The sequence below is a fragment of the Panthera onca genome, chromosome D1 (assembly GCF_046562875.1).
Source record: "Panthera onca isolate mPanOnc1 chromosome D1, mPanOnc1 haplotype 2, whole genome shotgun sequence".
NCBI classification, from domain to species: Eukaryota; Metazoa; Chordata; class Mammalia; order Carnivora; family Felidae; genus Panthera; species Panthera onca.
The window spans coordinates 12,693,000-12,711,337 of record NC_138348.1 but is presented as its reverse complement, the minus strand read 5'-3'; the positions used below and the strand labels follow the sequence as shown (position 1 = coordinate 12,711,337).

Sequence of the window (18,338 nt, the reverse complement as noted above, 5' to 3'; positions counted from 1 at the left end):
ACCCCCACCCCCCGAGGCTGGCTGGGCAGTCCCACCTTCACTCCTTTGCTCCCTGTTTGCGTGATACACTTCCCAGCCCGGACTGGTTTGCCCCACACAGAGGCCTGATGACTGACCCTAGCGGGCTCTTGGTTTCCGTCATTGCAACTGTGCAAACTGCAGGACAGGGCCCCTTGTCTGCGGATCCCGGAGGGGTGGGAGGAAGCTGGAAGGGGAAGCCCGGAGGAAGGGCTCCTAACCGGAACCCTGCCTCCGTGCCTCCTGCCCGCGGTGGAGTGGGGACGAGGGTATCGCCCAGAGGCAGCTCCATCCCGCGAAGGCCTTCACTGATCAGTGTGCCTGAGGAATCGCCCTCCAGCCTCTGCCCCTTTGGGCCACACACCGCTTACCGGGTCAGAACTGGAGTTCGGCTTCTGGGACCACTGCTTTAGCCAGGAGCGGGTCCTGCGGGGCTCTCCAGGTGCCCCTTGGAGGCAGTCTTCTAGCTTTGGCTTTTGATCAGTCTCAGGATTGTTTATCCAGTGTTTAAGCCCCCTTCCCTGGGCCAGGATGGGCAAGTTGTGAGTGAGCTTGGACTCTAAGGGGAGTCTGGGAACCACTCGGATTCTGATCTCACTGCCATTGAAAGCCCATCCTTGACGCTCAGTACAAGAGAGGGGATCATCCTCACGATGTTGTTCAATGTGAACTCGGTAAGGTGGATTTGAAGAAGACCGCAGAGGGGAGATGCAGGGGTGGGGCTTCCTCCTCTAGACCTGGAAGCTTCACTGTGCTGCCTGGGAGCTGTGACTATACTCTTCCTCCCTCTGGTCCTGGAGGTGCATCTGAGGTGGTCCCCTGGAGGCCTAGAACTCCCCTTTATCTGAACGAAGAGGAGAGAGCTTTTGAGCAGGGAGGACTAGAGTGTGGTGCGGTCCTGGTCAGCAAGCTCCCCCGGAAGAGAAGCTGGCAGAGATCAAATCCAGGGAAACAGAGTTTCATGTGAGTGTACCCCCAAACACTTGGGGTTGCTACCGGTCACTTCCAAGTGAGTGCCAAGCTCAAGGTGTCCCTTTAGCCGCTTCCATGGACCCCGCCTCCCCTCATGCACCCCAAAACACTAAGATAAAAGGCAGTCTCTTCTGGGAAGGGTATGAGGAAGGAGGCCAGAGGAGGAAGGGAAAGAAAATAAAGGGTTAGTATTGAGAAGGGAGGGAAGCTGTCTTGAAGATGCGAAGGGGCAGAGGGAGGCCAAGAGAGCTGAGTGGGCCGGGGCCTGGGAGAAGGGGCGAGGAGGCAGGGCCGGCATGCCTCTGCTGCGGGCCGGAGCTCTTTTCACATTGTGCTACTGTCTGCACCTACCACTAGCAGTGCAATGTTAAAAGGGCATTGGCCGTGTAGTGCTACCCAGCGCCGGCTGTCTCCTGTATCAAGACTCCCTCTCCCATCTGGGCACCAATCAGCTATCCTCCTGGTGAGAATTTGGGAAGCCTGTTAGCGGCACTAACCGCTCCCCCGTCTGGAAGCACTTGCACGCGCTAGGCACGTCATACTAATAACTTCCTGGCAAGTAATATCCCCATTTTACAGATGAAAAAACTGAGGGCCAGGCAGGTTTAAGCAGTGTGGGCCATGGTTATACAGCTCTTACATTGCAGCGCCTAGCTATAACCCTGTCCTAAGTCTGACAGCTCACCCGTCTTTTTTGTAGACCTATCTGGAGAGATTGGAGTAGGTTCTGTCCGCGGGGAGGTTGCCTGAGCTGAGGGTTGGAAGGTTTTGATGCCACCTGCTGGTTGTAGGGGACTATCTTCCAAAGCCTCAAACCTTTCAGAAGGAAGAGTTCCCAGACTCAGCCTGGGGTCGGAGGGTGCATGGAGAAGGTTGGGAGAGTCACCGATAGGACCGAAGTGGACCTCCATGAGAAAAACTGGATGCACAGGAAAGGAGATAGGGCTGACCTGGAAGGACTGCTCACCAGGGACAAGAACCTGTGTGCACCTTGCATTCTGCACCTGCAGCTCCTCCCCTGGCTCTTGGGGAATAAAAAGGATCCCTCATCTCCACCTGTAGTTCCTCGCACAACCCTGCTGGGAAATAGAGTGTGTGGTCGTGATGCTTATCCAGGGTACACCTGTCTGGGCATCCAAGGTTTGGGCAGCACTGCCCATGGCCTGACCTTAGAGATTAAACAGGATCCCTGGAGCCAAGCCACAGAACGATTCCTTCTGGGGAGATGACAAAGAACTTGAGGACAATGGCTACACCATTTACTTCTCTGTTTCCCACAGTGCCTAGGAAATAAGAAGTTGTGAAAGTAAGCAAAGGGGGGGCAGTTTGGGGGAGCTTTAAGAAGGTAGCTCATTTGTGCCTGATTTTCAGGGTTAGTGCTTGGGGCTTGAGAAGAGAACCCTTCCTGAACTTTGGCACCAGAAGTAGGACTGAGGGTTTCTGGGTTTCTGGATCTCTGTTTCTGGGTTTCTGGATCTCTAGGCATCACCAGGCACGCAGAAAGTGAATGGCGGGACAGACGCCTCCGAGGCCTCGGAGGTGCTGGCCGTCATTCCTTCAGGGCTTGTATCTGCCTTCTTCACGCACTTCTGTATCTGCCAGTTCTCCCTTTCTGCCCAAACAGCCTCTCCATTCTGACACTGACCATATGGTATTTGGTAGTACAGTTAGCTTCTGTCCCTTAACTTTCTTCAGCATCTTAACGTTTCTGTTTGAGCCTCTTCTCAGGGCACAAAACAGCTGTTTGATGATGTCACTCCACTCTTAAGAATTTTTCAGTGTTTTCCCAATGCCCTTGGGATGAAATCTAGATCCCCAAATGGTCTGTTTTTCTGGGGAAACTTCTGTTCCCTCCTCCAATTAACTAAGCTCCAGCCTTGGCACACAGTTCTCTGTGTCTAAAATATGCCCCTCCCTATTTCCCCTGTGTCCACTCGATGTCTCTTCCACGTGCCTTCAGTCATCACTTCTGTGAAGTCTTCCTTGACTCCTTATATCTAGGCTGAGCCTCTGCTAGGAGCCCCTGAGCCTACTCCCCATCCCTGCTCAGAGCCCTTGTTCTGGAATCATCTGGTTACTGTTCGTCCTCCCACTAGATCGAGAGCACCGCCCGCCCCCCCCCCCCCCAAGTCAGGCCACAGCTGCCCTGCTGTCCACTGCATCTCCAGTGCATGACACAATGCCTGGCAGGTAACAGGTGCTTTGCAAAGATCTGCAATATCAATGAACGAATCTGGATAACAAGCTAGCTTACAAAAGGTGATTTTTATGATGTGTACAGTCCTCCCTGCGGTTGTCAGTGACCCAACAACAATGGGAATTTCACATCACTGCCCCGAAAATGCACGTGGGTCACATGGTTGCACTGATGGCTGCCATCTTGAGCTGTTCAGTTCCACTTTGGATCAAGCTGCCTTGCTTGATCGATTTTCCTTTCAGCCTCGAGTGTGGCCATGAGCTGACCCAAACATTCCAAGTCCAGGCTGAAAGGCAATAGGACCCAAGAACACCCTTGTTCAGGGGTGAGCCTCTTCCAGGTGCCCAATCCTGGATCCAGGCAATACCTGATTCATTGTCAAGGGCTCTGGAAGAGGCGCTGTTTTGGTTGCCCCCTTTGGAAACACTGCTCACAAAAGCCCTCGCTTCACTAAGCAAACCTCACCTGAAGACCCATCCCCCTGGTGAGGGCTCAAGTGGGGTCTCGACACAGACAAAGCAATTGCTGCCCTCTAGTGGCCTAAAGGGACAGGTACTGGGGGGAGTGTGACAGAATAGTATAAGTTAAGGTCTGTGCATGGGAAGCAAAGTCAAGAGGAGAGAGTGCCTCACGGTTGCTTTTCCCCTTTTTATTAAAAATAGACCCAAACACTTTATGTATCATACAAAAGTTTCGTTCGCTGGTGGCAGCCACGAGGAAGCCTGGCCCCGTGGCACTGATGTCCCACCTCCCCTCCAAGGGACTGGGTCCCAGGGAGCAGTGGCTGGGCCTCAGAATGCCCGTACGGACTGCTCGCTCTGGAAACAGCCAGTGGGGGGTGGGGGCTGTTCCAGCGGCAGCTTCTCCCACCCCGCCCCCTGGCGAAAGTCACGTACTCGAAAGTGCCTCTTTAGTGCCAAGATAAACTAACAAGTGGAGTAAAATGGAAACCCCTGTGATTCTTTCATTTCCCAGGGCCTGGGATCTGGGATTTCTTTCCTTCCACCCCCGAATGCTTTCTCCTACAAACAGGGGTGGGAAACTTCACCCTCAGAGACTCCGGTGTGTCGCAGTGTCTGAGACCAAAATTTCACTCCCAACTCGAGCCCCTTCTCACCTTGCTATTCTGTGGGCTGGGATCTACCAGCCCCATGCCTCAAAACTTGTCCTCCGTTCTCTCAAAAAGAGGTTGGGGCAGAAACGGGTCCTCCCTTGGTCCTCTGCCTGATCTCCGCCCTGCTCTCACCTCCATTTTCAGGATCTTAGGGCTAGAAGAACCCGCAACCATCCCCTTTCCCCAGTTCTGGCTCTCCCTGACTGCTGCCCACTCCTGAGCCTTGAACACCCCTGGGGTACCCCAGACCCCTGTTCCAAAGGGGCCTGGGGGTGATGAGGTGGAGGCGGGGGAGGGGTGCCGGGAGCTGGGTTCCCCCCAGGGGTGGGGCAGTACTCATGCTGGTATGGACTGCTTGGCAGGGCCCGGGGACGGGTGCGGGGAGGGTGGGCATGCGGAGGAAGGGCACAGCCTGCCTGAGCCCCTCAGTCCCAGCCGTTGTCCTTCACCATGTGTGACATTTCAATGATGTACTTCCCCTCCTTGTACTTCTGGCTCGTCTCAAAAGCCTGCTCCTGGTGGAGGGGAAGCAGTGAAAGCAGGACAAAGCAGACCCCCTCCAGGACCTCCTACTACTGCTGTACTACCCCTGCCCCCCAAGAGGCCCCCCCAACCCAGCAACTAACTCCCTCTTGCCTCTGGGCGTCATGCAAAAACCTGGCCGTGTGGGCATGGGGTGGGGGCTTGGTTGTCCGCTTGAGAGGGTGGCCCTCTCTCCTGGGACTTACGTATTTCCAGCCCAGCGTGGTTTTGCAGCTCTCGCAGAAAATATCAGCTACCGAGTGGAGCCCCGTGAGCAGGAGGCGCTGTTCGGCTGGTCCACAGCCCACGTTGACCCTGTCTCAGGAAGAGGAAGGACCCGGCACCAGTGGAGTTGTTCCATCAGTTCAGCCCCCAAACAGCCCAAAGGAACTTCCATCTGGAGAGCGCTGAGCCCTGCCCAACTGGAAGCCCCTGCCAGCAGCAATCCACCCGTTCATGACTAGTGCCCGGGCCTTCCCTCTCCAGTTCTGCCCACCTGCTCCACGGGAGAACTGCACACTGGGTCTCTGGCCCCCTTTGCCAAAGCAGGAGGCGCCAGGCCACCTGCGGATGGCTCACCTCCCTTTCCCACACCGGAAAGTCATTCAGACACGCGCACACACACATACACACAAAGAGAGAGGTAGACTCACACGGAGTTAAACAGGTAGGCTCGGCCATGGCTCCCTTGGAAAGACTGTGGAGACATAGGACAGACGGTGACTGCCGGGGTACCCTGGGCCCCACTGCCTGGGTCCCCCAGGGGCAAGGAAGAGGGCAGGTGGGCATTGTTGCCTCTCCGCCAGGTGAGTTTGGACAATCCTGGTGGGAGCCGGCAGGGCCGAGCGGCGGGCCCCCCCTGCTTGGCGTACCTTGGAAATAAGCTCATCGTGTTTGGCCAGGTGCGCACGGCAGTGGACGCAGCTGTAGGTGCGGTGGCAACGAGGCAGGTAGCTGCGGAACGTCTTGGCGGGGAGGCAGGCAGGGCCCGGGCCCGGGTCGCAGCTGGGCATGACGGGCTGGAGGACGATGCCCTGGCGGGCTGGAGGGGCTGGCGCCGTGCAGCCCCCACACAGTCGGTCGCAGGTGAAGCAGCGAAGCAGGTTGGCTAGAGCCGTGTTTCGGGGCAGGAGAAATGTGGGGGGGCTGCCCGGCCAGGGCCCCCCCAGACGTGAACCAGATAGAAATGGAAGTCACCTGGGAAGAGGGGAGAGTGCATCAGGAGAGCCCCTCCCGAGGGAACGGGGAAGATGGGCTCAGCCCTCCCCTGCCCCTAGTTCCCCCATCACCATCGTCCTGCGCCCCCCCCCCCCCCCCCCCCGCAGCATCCAGTCGCACTCTCTCCCCGGTCCCTGGATTCCCGCCTGCTCTGGCAGCTGTTCCAGGCCTCCGGTGCCACAGCCGGGGAGGTGGTGTCTTTCCCTCCTGGGGCGGGAGCAGCCTCCACCATTTTCCACTGAGAGCAGCCTGCTGGTGCAAATGCTGCCATGGGAGCAACGTCATCTGCGAGTGCTCTCGCCTGGGTTTTGGCTCTTTGGTGAGGGTCTGCGTCCCACGTGCTCCGGAAGGCTCAGGTTCAGAGCCTCTTGCAAGTTGGGGAAGCCTGGCGGTTTTTCTTTTCTGTGGCCTCCGTTTGCAACGCAATTGGTCCTTCGTAGGTGTCGCGTGGGAGAGAGGCCAGCAGGCGGGCAAGTACACACGCCCTGCTCGGCCCTTTCCTGGGCCTGGGGTCCCGCACTCCCGGAACTAGAACTTCATGGCTGTCTCCGTTGGTGCGGACAACCTCAGATGTGGCTGTTCGCCCGGTCCCGTACTTTGGTCCTCTCATCCCAGCTTTTCTCAGCTTCTGAGCCCCTCGGTCTGTCTGTACTGCTCTAACTGTTGCCTTAGCCTCAGTTAAAGACGTGGACATTCAGCCCGTGGAGAGACAGACCTGACAGCCGGAAGCCATGGGAAGTGGGGATCACTTCGGGGAGGGTGGCACTCCTGGGCTAGGTGATGTGCAGTGGGAGCAGAAGTGGGAGATTCTTATTTTCAAAACCTATGCTCTGGGGTATAAGGCAGAGAACGTTTCCACCTTTTCCCAGGGCCAGGGACGAACAGCAGTGACCCTTGTGGGTGAGAGCAGATAAAATAGTTGCTGGTTTCTGGTTAGGAATGGTGAGAAAGATATTGGTATCTGTCCAGACTCCAGTCCCAAAGTGACTGAGGGTACGAGAGGCGGAGGATAAGAAGGGAGGCGTCCTCTGTTGCGTCTGATAAGGTGTCTCCTTCATGGGGCCTTCAGGCCTTTTGTGGGCGATTTAGCTCAAGTCCGGTTCAGAGGTGCCAGCTCGGTGCTCTGGCAAGGCAAGGCCACTAAGCAGAGCAGGGACAGTGTGGCTGCGAGTAGTCAGGGCAAAGAGGCTCTCATCATGTCCTCTGTGGTGGCCACTGGTGCCCCAGCCATTTTAGTGTTTCCTGGGGCCACCAGGCAGCAGTCTCTCCACAGAACCCCCAACAGAGCCCATCTTCAGTTTGAGGTCCTTTCCCTGTGGCTGGGCCCCAGAAAGACACCTTGAGCTGAGTTCAGGGTGACATTGGGCTCTGGCTGCAGGAGTCTGGGCCCTCCTCACCAGCGTCCACTTCCCAGGTCTGCCTTCAAACTTTGCCTGAGTTCCCCTCTGCTGCTCTCCATCTAAGTGCACCTGTGAAGGGGCTGGCTGGGTCCCTGCTCTCTAGCTCCTTCCCCAGCCTATGTCACGCCTCCCTCCCTCTCTCTCCCCTGCTTCCCCATCAGGCCAAAGAGAGGCTGCACAGAAGGCCAGAGAATCACTCGCGGGGGGTGGGGAAGGGGGGCTGGGAGGGGGAGATGGGTTCATTTCTTTCCCGGCTCAGATCACAGGGAGAAGCAAGTTGGGCAAATGATGGAAAAACAAAGGCAAGCTGAGTGTTAGGGAGAGGATATTCCCCCAAGTGAGCCTGGGCTGGACCGTGGGAGGTAGGGGAGAGGGAGGGCTGGGGGGGGGGGGGGGGCGGGCGGTGTGCTGAGCAACCAGTGCTGACAGCAGAGGCGCCCAGGCAGAGGCTCGGGGAACCAGGTGCGAATCCTGTGCCTGGGGGAGTAAGAGGGGGGGGGCGGACGCAACACCTGCTCACAATGGATTTTCTCATCTGCTCCGAGGTTTCATCCCCCACCCCCCCGGGCTGGCGTTCTCGGTATGGTATGGTCCAAATAATCAGCAGCGCAGCCAGCTCCCCGGTCGGGCTTCGGGGGTCTGCATCAGCAGCAAAACAATAAACAGTGAGGCCTGATGCAGCAGCCGAAGTTGCCGGGAAATCTAAGTGCGGAACCGTCAGAGCTCGGAGAGGGAGAGAGGAGCAGAGGCAGCGGGGAGGGGGAAGGGAGGACAAAGGGTGGATGAATAATGCTTTTGCGATGGGGAGAAAGCAACACGCAGCAGGAGGAGGAAATTTGCAAAGGGGAAAAAAATTCATTTGGAGAAGGGCTGCCCCCTCACCTTGAGGTCTGCTCCAGAGATCTCCGTCTATCTCTCTCTCTCTCAATCTCTCAATCTCTCTGCTCACTCTTCTCTCTTCTCTTTCCGCTCCTTCAATTGGGAAGGGGATGGGGGCGGGGGAGAGTAGTTAGGGGCTCGAGACTGGGGCTGCCAAGCTGGCCAGCTGCTGGGGGGCCAGAGGTTGTCTCTCGTCTGTACCTCGGTCTGTGGGTGAATGTAGCTGTGTGTTGTGGAACTGCATCATAACACTGTGAGTCATCCGTCCCCCCACCCCCTCACCTCCCACGTCAGAGCAGGGCTGGGAGACACAGGAGGCGGGTCGGGAGGAAGGGAGGGGGCAGGCTGCGAGGGATGGGGCTAGGGGAGGGAGCAGAAGGCCGGGGTGGCCAGGGGGGCGCAGGAGGAAAGGCTGGTTGCCGAGGAGGAAGGCAGTGTGGCCAAGGAGACAGAAGGAACCTGGAGGAAGGACAGGGCTGGCCAGGATGGAGTATGGGTGGCAGGGCTGGAGGAAAGGAGGTGGCCAGGCGGTGACAGTGAGAGACGGATGCAGAGAGGCGTGTGCACACACATCCAAGATGATATATTTCCCATCTCAGCTCCAATGCCAGCCCTGACGCAGGGAAAAGAGAGACATATTAATTGTCACATAGGGCAAACTGTGCCCCCAAGCTTGTACCGGACACTTCCAAGCCTCAGCTTAATGTCCCCGAAAGGGTCACAGATGAAATTGGACATCTCACAAGCAGGAACCTCTGCTCAGCTACCTCCAAGCTACTTGTGCTTTCTGGACAGAAACACCCACATTACATAAGGTTCTCTAACGGGCTGTAAACTTTCTGAGAAGCGTCCTCTGGGAAACTCCTCTCTGCATCCCAGGACTGCAGTGCCTAGCGCAGAGCCCTGCATCCAGAAGATGATCAGAAAACGGCGGCTGAGTTGCATCTTCAGACGTGGTCCGAGTGTCTGGCTTGGGTCTCAGAGAGATCTGAGTTTGAATCCAGCTCTGCCAATATGCTCACGAGGAACCACTGGGCGAGTTGCTCATCCTGTTTGTCCTTCAGTTTTCCTCTTCTGCTAAATGAAGCTTGTGACATTTACCCCATGGAGAGGTGAAATAAGGTGAAGTAACCTGTAAACACCTAAAAAGTGCCTGGCACGCTATAAATATAAATATAAATATAAATATAAATATAAATATAAATATAAATATAAATAACAGCAGCTACTATTATTTCAAAAATAGTGTGCTCAACTTAATATCCTTAAACCCAGAGAGGATTTACTCTTAAATTCTGAGATCTCAAGAGACGCATACCAACTTGATATCTTAGGAAGAACTTATATCTCGTGGTGCTATTTTTTCTATCAGCTTCCAAGTATTTTTCATTTGACTCAGATTCTATTTTTCATGTAGTGCTGTCCTGTGCATATCTTTAAAGTATGTGGGCACAGAACACATTCTCTAAGATGAAAAACCCCAACTTCTAACAGAGGCTACCATCTAGAAAATGAAGTGTGACAAAAAAAGAAAGAAAGAAAAAGAGAGAAAAAGAAAGAAAGAAAGAAAAAATGAAGTGTGACAAAGATAGGGACTTAGAAAGGACAGCTTGTGGGTGGTTTGTCTTTTCACATGCAAGGAAGGAAAGAGTAGGGAGATGTGGGTAATGGGAGGCCTTGCTAGCTGGGTATGAAAAAATACAAGGAATTCTGAATATTTAATCAGGGAAGATTCTGGGGTTTGAGGTAAGTTGTGAAAACACAGTGCAGGTGCCATGAGTGATATCACCAGAGGTTTGGAAGTGAGAGGGAGAACTGGGTAAAGGAAGAAGTGTTTCTGTCTGGGCAGCAGATGAGAAAGGAAAGGTAAGTGGAGGGAGGCATTTGAGGAACCATTCTTGCAGGGAAACAACGGAAGTGGGGAAAGGGTAGGTGAGTGGCTCTTAGGGCAAGGATTGAGAGCTTGGAAGCAAAAAGGGATACCAATTAATTTAACTCAGGAAGAAAATGATCAAAGATTCAGCTGGAGAGGAGAATAAAAAAGACACATGAGGACCGTATTGTTGGGGGTGCAGATGACAAGGGCTCTTGGTGGAAGATAAAAAGTGAGGAGAGCTTAGGCAAGCACGGATGCTCTATATGTTGTGCCGTCACTTTGTTTAAGAAGTGAAACAGTCCAAAGGAGGAGAGGGGTTTCTTTGCGTGAAATTCAGCTTGAGATGGCTATACAGTATCCAAGTAAAGATGTCCTTCAGATATTTGGGAGAAACTGCCTCAAGGGAGAGAGTGTAGAGGCAAAGAAACAGATCTGGGAGGTAGACTGCAGGGAAACAGGAGAGGCTGTGCTCATTCTGGGAAAAAATTGGCAAATAGAATCCTGGAACTGAATTTTTGAAGGACGGTGAAAGATCATGGGATATTTAACAGATCACCAGAGAATGCATGCCGTGGTGAATGAATGAATGAAAGCAAACCATTAAAGAAAAAGCTGTGAGCAGTGAGGATGGCACTCCCACGCAAATGATTGCTAGGGTAGGGCCACTGTGAAAAAGGCAACCCAGAAAATCATCCCAGGTTTCTGGACCCAGATTAACGGTGGTAACCGGACTGAAGAGAGTACTCATCTGTAAAGCGGGATGACAATTTCAGTATATTCACAGGATTCTTGTGAGGACTGAATGAATTTACGCCTGTCAAGCCCCTTGAATAGTACCTAGCATCTAACACTATGTGTTGGCTATTATAATAGCAAACTCCCAAATCCTGGGTTTGAGTCCTAGCTTGAGCAAGTCCCTTCACCTACCTTAGTCTCCTCTCTTGTCTGAAAGTGGAGATAATAAAACGGACTTTACAGGGTGGCTGTGAAAGAAGGTAGTGAAAAGGGCTTTGAAAAATATTTAAACTACTGTACAAATGGATGGCATTATTCGTGCTCCCCCTCCTCAACCTATAATAAAAACTTAAAAAGCTATAATCAAATGCTGTGTTACAGTGTGCTTAGTACTTTACATGTATCATCCCATTCAATCTTTAAAAACGACTTTAAGAGGTTGAGTACAGTTATTATCCCTATTTTAGACAAGAAACTGGGTCTCAGAGTTTGCGCCTGATCTGCCCAAAGTCACGCAGTGAGAAAGTGGCATAGCAGAGCACAAGATTCCAAAGCCCAAGCTCGTGAGAATTACAGACCGTGGCCCAACCTGTTGCCTGCGGGGTAAATGGTTGGCCTGGTATAACTGACGGGGATTCAGGGAGGGAAAGGAGTCCCCAACAGAACTCCCCACTCGATAGGAGAGACGTTGTTGGGTAATGACTGACCTAGAGAGTAACTGGAAGAAATTCTTGGGTTGTTATTCTTTTATTAAAACAAACAAAAAATCTTAATGCCCTCTAGGTGCCACGCACTGTGTCAGGTAGGGGATGACAGCCCAGGCTGGCCTCGGACAAGCTGTTCTCCTTCTCTTTCCTTACTCTCAGATTTCCTCGTGTTCCGCGTGGGGTTTTGCGCATTTTCTCACATCCTGGCTTGTGGTCCCGGCAAGTAGACGGTCGTGGGACCCAGATGGTGAGCCTACCCCCGCTTCCCGCCGCCCTTCTCCTTTCCCGGCTGCAGGTGAGCAGGCACACTCGGGCGACAATCCGCAGCAGCCGCGCCTCGGCAACCATTGGCTCCTCGCCGGGTCCCCGCCCCGCGCGGGGCGTAACCGCCACGCCTCCTACCCCCCGCCGCGCCGGCTTCGCAAACAATACGGGCCACCGCCCCTCCCACCTTTGGCGTCACGATCAAAACAATCCTTTAACTACAACTCCCAGAAGGCCGAGCGGCTGCGCGAGCCCAACAGTTCGAGGCCGTTCCCGCACAACTACATATCCCAAGGGACATCGCGCGACCGCGGCTCCTCCATTGCGCAAGTGCGGAACCGCTTTTGTTTCCGGCGTGGAACTGGGCGAGCGTGGCGTGTAGTTGGGTTTAGGTCCGGCCGGGAGCTCGTCGTTTTACCGGTTTGGGTTCGTGGCTTGTGCAGGTGAGATGATAAGCTCAGGAATGGAACCGTCGCCCCTTAGAGCCTGGACAGACTTCGGCGTCTGGGAGTGCCGGGAGAGATGCTGGACTTAGAGCTGCGGCTCGGGATCGGAAATCATTCTTCATTACTTCTTGGAGTTTTCTAGTTTACGGAGTAATTTTTTCCCTCCAACAGTCCCCAGAACAACACTTTGTGAGAGGAAGTGTAAGTGACTGCAGGTGACAACTGAGGAGAAGGTTAGGTGATTTGTCTAAAGACACTACCTAGTAGTTGCTGAGCGGGGCCTTAATGCTGTTTCCAAGTGCAAACTCCATATTCTCTGCTTTGCATCCAGATTGCAGACGCCCTTTCTTGTTGAATAAGAGGGCATCAGTTGCCCTCTTAAGTCGAGTATCCCGAGAGTGACGAAAGGAACAATAGAGGTGATATAATCAAGTCTTAGGTCAATCTGTAGATACAGTTTTCTTATGTCTGAGTCATTTATTTACCCGGTGTACTTATGAGGTGCCTACCGGTTGTCCAGTCCTATTCTAGATACTAGAGATACAGCAGCAAACCAGACTGCCCAACCCTTACGTTCCAGTGGGGGTAGACAGACAATAAATATATAGTGAGACAGGTGGTGGTCACAGATAAGGAGAAAAATAAAGCAGGTAAGGAGAAGTATCCATTGGAGGATTTTGGACAGTGTCCTAACTTCTGTTTAGATCTGATAATTAATTTGTGTTCTAGGCTCAGCAGCTACACAGAAAAGATGGGAGAGGAGGCCAGTGATGACAAGAAGCCAACAACTAAATTTGAACTAGAGCGAGAAACAGAACTTCGCTTTGAGGTGGAGGCATCTCAGTCAGTTCAGTTGGAGCTGCTGGCTGGGATGGCAGAAATCTTCGGCACAGAGCTGACCCGAAACAAGAAATTCACTTTTGATGCCGGTGCCAAGGTGGCTGTTTTCACTTGGCATGGCTGTTCTTTACAGCTGAGTGGCCGCACCGAGGTGGCTTATGTCTCCAAGGACACTCCTATGTTACTTTATCTCAACACTCACACAGCCTTGGAGCAGATGAGGAGGCAGGCGGAGAAGGAAGAAGAGCGAGGCCCCCGGGTGATGGTAGTGGGCCCCACTGATGTGGGCAAGTCCACAGTGTGCCGTCTACTGCTCAACTACGCAGTGCGTTTGGGCCGCCGTCCTACTTACGTGGAGCTGGATGTGGGTCAGGGCTCTGTTTCCATCCCTGGTACCATGGGGGCCCTCTACATTGAGCGGCCGGCAGATGTTGAAGAGGGATTCTCTATCCAGGCCCCTCTGGTGTATCATTTTGGCTCCACCACTCCTGGCACCAACATCAAGCTTTATAATAAGGTCAGAGCCGGCGCCAAGGGGGGGATGGAGGGAAGGGCTGCTATCAGGATAGGAAGCTGTGCAAAAGTGTGCTAATTAAAACCGTCTATGGCCATTTCTTTGCTCCCTCTCAGCTGGTATTACTTCCAGATGATTTTGGGAAAGACCGTTTCAAATATAAGTCAACCTCAGATTGTTAAACGAGTCTGTGGACCTGTTGTTAAGTAATTAACTCAGTCTCTACTTAGGACATGAAACAATAAACAGAAGAAACAACATAAAAACGAAATCCATGTTAATGAGGTTAAAACCACAGCCATTAAGAATGTCATCTTCCCTTGTACCTAATAAGCACTTATTCTACATAGCTATGAGTTTGCTAGTTTTGTGTCTCTTTTCCTCATCTTCGTGCTTTCTTCTGCAGATTACTTCTCGTTTAGCGGATGTGTTCAATCAAAGATGTGAAGTGAACCGAAGGGCCTCTGTGAGTGGCTGTGTCATTAATACCTGTGGCTGGGTCAAGGGCTCTGGTTACCAGGCCCTGGTGCACGCTGCCTCAGCCTTTGAGGTAGATGTGGTTGTGGTTCTGGATCAAGAACGACTGTACAATGAACTAAAACGGGACCTGCCTCACTTTGTACGCACTGTGCTGCTCCCTAAATCCGGGGGTGTGGTTGAACGCTCCAAAGACTTCCGGCGGGAATGTAGGGATGAGCGTATCCGTGAGTATTTCTATGGATTCCGGGGCTGTTTCTATCCCCATGCCTTCAATGTCAAATTTTCAGATGTGAAAATCTACAAAGTTGGGGCACCCACCATTCCAGACTCCTGTTTGCCTTTGGGCATGTCTCAGGAGGACAATCAGCTCAAGCTAGTACCTGTCACGCCTGGCCGCGATATGGTGCACCACCTCCTGAGTGTTAGCACTGCTGAGGGCACAGAGGAGAACCTTTCTGAGACAAGTGTCGCTGGCTTCATCGTGGTGACCAGCGTGGACCTGGAGCATCAGGTGTTTACTGTTCTCTCTCCAGCCCCCCGCCCACTGCCTAAGAACTTCCTTCTCATCATGGATATCAGGTTCATGGATCTTAAGTAGAGATTAGCAGGAAGCCTTGCTGCCTGGGACGTAGAGGTCTTCTGGTCATCACCAAAGGCAGACGGGCTGAGGTATGAGAATCTGTTGAGACCATGCGGGCCAGTAAATAGTGAACTAGTAGAAAGCATATTTCTACCTCTTGAAACAGTTGGTGGTAACCTAACTCTTCTAATCTTGAGCCAAATGGAAAACTAGGAGAATATAATTGGTTTCTTGGATCACCTAAGGTGCCACTTTGAATTCTCTGAGGCCCTGGAGAGTCCCATTTCTGCTACTGTCCACTTGGTGGACTAATTTTTAAATTTTAGGAGGAATTTTTTTTACTATTATTGCTTTATATTCTGTATATAGTACTTGTTATCTCATTTATCCAGGATGAAAGATTGAATCAGGAGGCCTCTTTCAAGTTTAAACTTGGAAAATTTTAATAAATATTTTTGCCATATCACGGAAGTTGGTATAATTTTTAAAAATTTTGTTTTTTCCCCTAAGCACTATGGAAACATCACTGGAACGAGTTACTGCTAAACTCTTAGAGGAGACGAAAGCCAAGAGCCCACTTGTGAACCAAGCAAGTGAATTTTTATAATGGTTCTCCTTCCCTTCCCTCATAGGTAAATAGATGCTAAATCTGTTGTCCATGCTGGTTTACTCTGACAAGCTGAAGCGGCTGGTGATAAAGTTGGATTGAGATTTCTAGCCTGATCGTTTTCCAGACGTAGCTCATTTGCTGTCTCGGCTGCAGTTGTCTTTCCTATTGTCTGTCCGGTTGGGAACTGGGTCCTAGGTCCAACTGTAAATTCAGCTTTTTCAGGTGGTAAGAAGCTGGGAAAGCCCATTCTCTTTTGATTTCATGCGGATTATTTGTGTTCCTAGTTTAGATTGGATTGAGTAAATATGTGATGCCCTTCATTCCTTCTTTCCACAAGATCTTTATTGAGTATCTGTTATTTGCTATTGTAGATGGGGAACAACATAGACAAAGTCTTACAGAGCTTACATAGAATGAAAAACAAAAACAGTAAGTGCTATGCAGAGACTGAAAATTGGGTGATCTGAGACAGAGTGACTAGGACAGTGCTTTAGACTGGGTGGTCAGGACAGGCCTCCCCTGAGCACGTTTGGCGTTAAGACCTAAATGGCTGGGTGAGACTGGGACAAAATCTTCCTGGTGGAGGAAACCCTGCAAAACGCTAAGAAAGGAAAAAATCTGATGTGTTTGATGAAGGGAGAGGCTGGTGTATCAAGAGAAGCTTGGTAAAAATTGAGGCTGGAGGGGGCAGCAGAGACCAGATAATGTAAGGCTTTTGTAATCCAAGAGCAGTGGCAAATGATGGGAGAGGGGTGGTGTCTTAGTTCCTTCAGGCTGCTGTAACAACATGCCACAGACTAGATAGCCTATAAACATCAGAGATTTCTCACAGTTCTGGAGGCAGGAAAGTCCAAGGTCAGGGCACCAGCAAGGTCCTGTTGTGATGATGGCTCACTTTGGGGTTGCAGACTGCCTAATTCTAGCTATGTCCTCACATTGTAGAGGGCCAGGGATACGCTGTGGAGCCTCTTTTACAAAGGCACTAATCCCATTCACGAAGCATGATCTAAGCATTTCTCAAAGGCCCTGTCTCCTAATACCATCATTTTGGGGGCTTATTATTTCAACATATGAATTCTGGGGGGACATAAACACTTAGACTAAAGCAGGTGGTTAAACAGGGGAATGGTCTGATTTTGAAAAGATCGTTGCTCTGTGGATAATGGAAAGAGTTAGGATCAAGGATACAAGTTAGACTTGGGGTAGTTTCAGTGTGAGAATTGATAGGGGATTAGACTAGCAGAGGTGGAATTGGTGAGTAGATTGCCTTGGGATATTTTGGAGGTAAGGTACGACTTGGCTGATGGAAGTGGTGGAGAAAAGAAGGTGGAATCAAAGCTGATTTCTGTATTTCTTACTTGAGTAGTTAGATTGGATAGGAGACTGGGGAAATTCATGGAGGGAGGAGAGAATATCAAGAGTCCTACTTTAGCAATATTAAGTGTCAGCTGTCTACTAGTCATCCATATGGAGATGCTGTGCGGACAGGTAGAAAAAAGAAAGAATCTGGAAGGTTTGGGAAAGTTAGGGCTGAAGGTTTATGGGAGCTGTTGGCTTGTAGAAGGCTTTTAAGGCAGTAGTATTGGATAAAATTCTTTAGGAACTGTATAAATGGAAATCAGAAGATAGAGATGGACTTTCAAGGCACCCAAACATAAGAGGCAAAGTATAACGGGAGCTAGCAAAGGAGACTTGGCTATGGATCTGAAAGCATGGAGGTCAGTATTGACCTTATGAGTATAGTTTTGGAATGGTGGAGATAAAAGTCCTATTGAAATATATATATTATTGAAAAAAATAATATGAACTGAAGAAGTAAAGATAACATCTATAGACAACTCTTTCAAGAAGCTTTGCTAAGAGGGGGCTGGATGTAGGATTAAGGGAGGGTTTGTTAGTTTTTTTTTAGATAGGGTGACACAGCATATCAACAGACTAGAGGGAGAGCATTTAATGATTGGTATGGGAATCTTCTTGACACCATTCTATTTTTTTCTGTGTTTCAAATACAAGGTCAAAGGAGAAATTCAGAAGAAAATATAGGAGTGAAGGGGGTGAGATCCAGAGCACAAGGGAGAAAGTGCTTTAACATAAGCAGAGAGCTCTCACAAGGACAGGTGGGAAGGCAGCAGGATTTAAACATAAAGAGGGTGGGGTGGTTGGCTGGCTCAGTCGGAAGAACATGTGACTCTTGATCTCAGGGTCATGAGTTCAAGCCTAAGGTTGGGTATAGAGATTACTACAAAAATAAAAGATCGTTGGTGGTTTTGGTACTGAGAGGGCATTCGTCTCTGTGCCTAAATCCAAGGGTAGCAGTTTGTTTTTGTCTGTTTTTTTTTTTTTTTTTTTTTTTTTTTTTAAGTTTATTTGTTTTGAGAGAGAGTGCGGGAGGAGCAGAGAGAGAGAGGGAGAGAAAGAATCCCAAGCAGGCGCCGCACTTTCAGCGAAGAGCCCGATGTAGGGCTCCATCTCACTAACCAAGTGAGATCACAACCTGAGCCAAAACCAAGAGTCTGAGACTTAACTAACTGAGCCACCCAAGCGCCCCTGCCTGTTTACCAGTAAGTTGAAGTAAAATTGACCTTGTAGTTTGCCGTCTATCAGCATGAGAAGATGTAAAGGACTGGAAAACTATACATTAGACAAAAACTATAAGGTGTTATGTGATCTACATAGCAAATTAATTTATTTGAAGTTTGGGTGGTGTGGATACCTCATTGTTTTAGCCTAGATTTTACTGTGCAGTAGTTTTCAGAAGTGGCTGGTACTTTAAACCTTATGCTCTATTAAACATCCTTTCCAGGAAATATCTTGCATGATCCTAAAACAAAAGGGACAAGAAAATGGAATCTCATCTAAATCTTGGGATAATGATTATGCCACCATTATTGCTCATCCGGCTAAGAGGCTGGCATCTAGTAGTCCAGTGTCCTAGGGGAGTTTTAGCTGTGTGGTTGGTTGGTGGA

At 51.0% G+C, this 18,338-nt stretch overlaps 2 protein-coding genes across 4 annotated transcripts; one reads left to right on the top strand and one right to left on the bottom strand.

Annotated features, from left to right (window-relative positions):
• Positions 1 to 3,133: 3,133 nt before the first annotated feature.
• YPEL4 (yippee like 4) lies at positions 3,134 to 8,658 on the bottom strand. Its single transcript, XM_060606702.3, has 5 exons — positions 8,324 to 8,658; positions 5,696 to 6,020; positions 5,477 to 5,520; positions 5,030 to 5,138; positions 3,134 to 4,816 (listed from the first exon to the last, which is right to left on the bottom strand). The coding sequence occupies exons 2-5, from the start codon at positions 5,834 to 5,836 to the stop codon at positions 4,727 to 4,729; spliced, it is 384 nt and encodes a 127-aa protein (XP_060462685.1). The 5' UTR covers positions 5,837 to 6,020; positions 8,324 to 8,658; the 3' UTR covers positions 3,134 to 4,726.
• Positions 8,659 to 12,130: 3,472 nt separating this feature from the next.
• On the top strand, positions 12,131 to 15,225 carry CLP1 (cleavage factor polyribonucleotide kinase subunit 1). Of its 3 annotated transcripts, none has more exons than XM_060606706.3 (3): positions 12,131 to 12,549; positions 13,078 to 13,705; positions 14,109 to 15,225. In XM_060606706.3, the coding sequence occupies exons 2-3, from the start codon at positions 13,100 to 13,102 to the stop codon at positions 14,778 to 14,780; spliced, it is 1,278 nt and encodes a 425-aa protein (XP_060462689.1). In that variant the 5' UTR covers positions 12,131 to 12,549; positions 13,078 to 13,099; the 3' UTR covers positions 14,781 to 15,225. The 3 variants fall into 3 exon arrangements, with proteins under 3 accessions (XP_060462689.1, XP_060462688.1, XP_060462687.1); XM_060606705.3 differs by having other exon boundaries at positions 12,132 to 12,998; XM_060606704.3 differs by having other exon boundaries at positions 12,133 to 12,345.
• The last annotated feature ends 3,113 nt before the right edge of the window (positions 15,226 to 18,338 follow it).

Coding starts and splice junctions, on each gene's coding strand:
- CLP1 (XM_060606706.3), top strand. CDS start 13,100: ATGGGAGAGGAGGCCAGTGATGACAAGAAGCCAACAACTAAATTTGAA. Junction 13,706..14,108: donor ACATCAAGCTTTATAATAAG/GTCAGAGCCGGC, acceptor TTTCTTCTGCAG/ATTACTTCTCGTTTAGCGGA.
- YPEL4 (XM_060606702.3), bottom strand. CDS start 5,836: ATGCCCAGCTGCGACCCGGGCCCGGGCCCTGCCTGCCTCCCCGCCAAG. Junction 5,139..5,476: donor GCCTACCTGTTTAACTCCGT/GTGAGTCTACCT, acceptor TTCCTGAGACAG/GGTCAACGTGGGCTGTGGAC. Junction 4,817..5,029: donor CCACGCTGGGCTGGAAATAC/GTAAGTCCCAGG, acceptor CCCCTCCACCAG/GAGCAGGCTTTTGAGACGAG.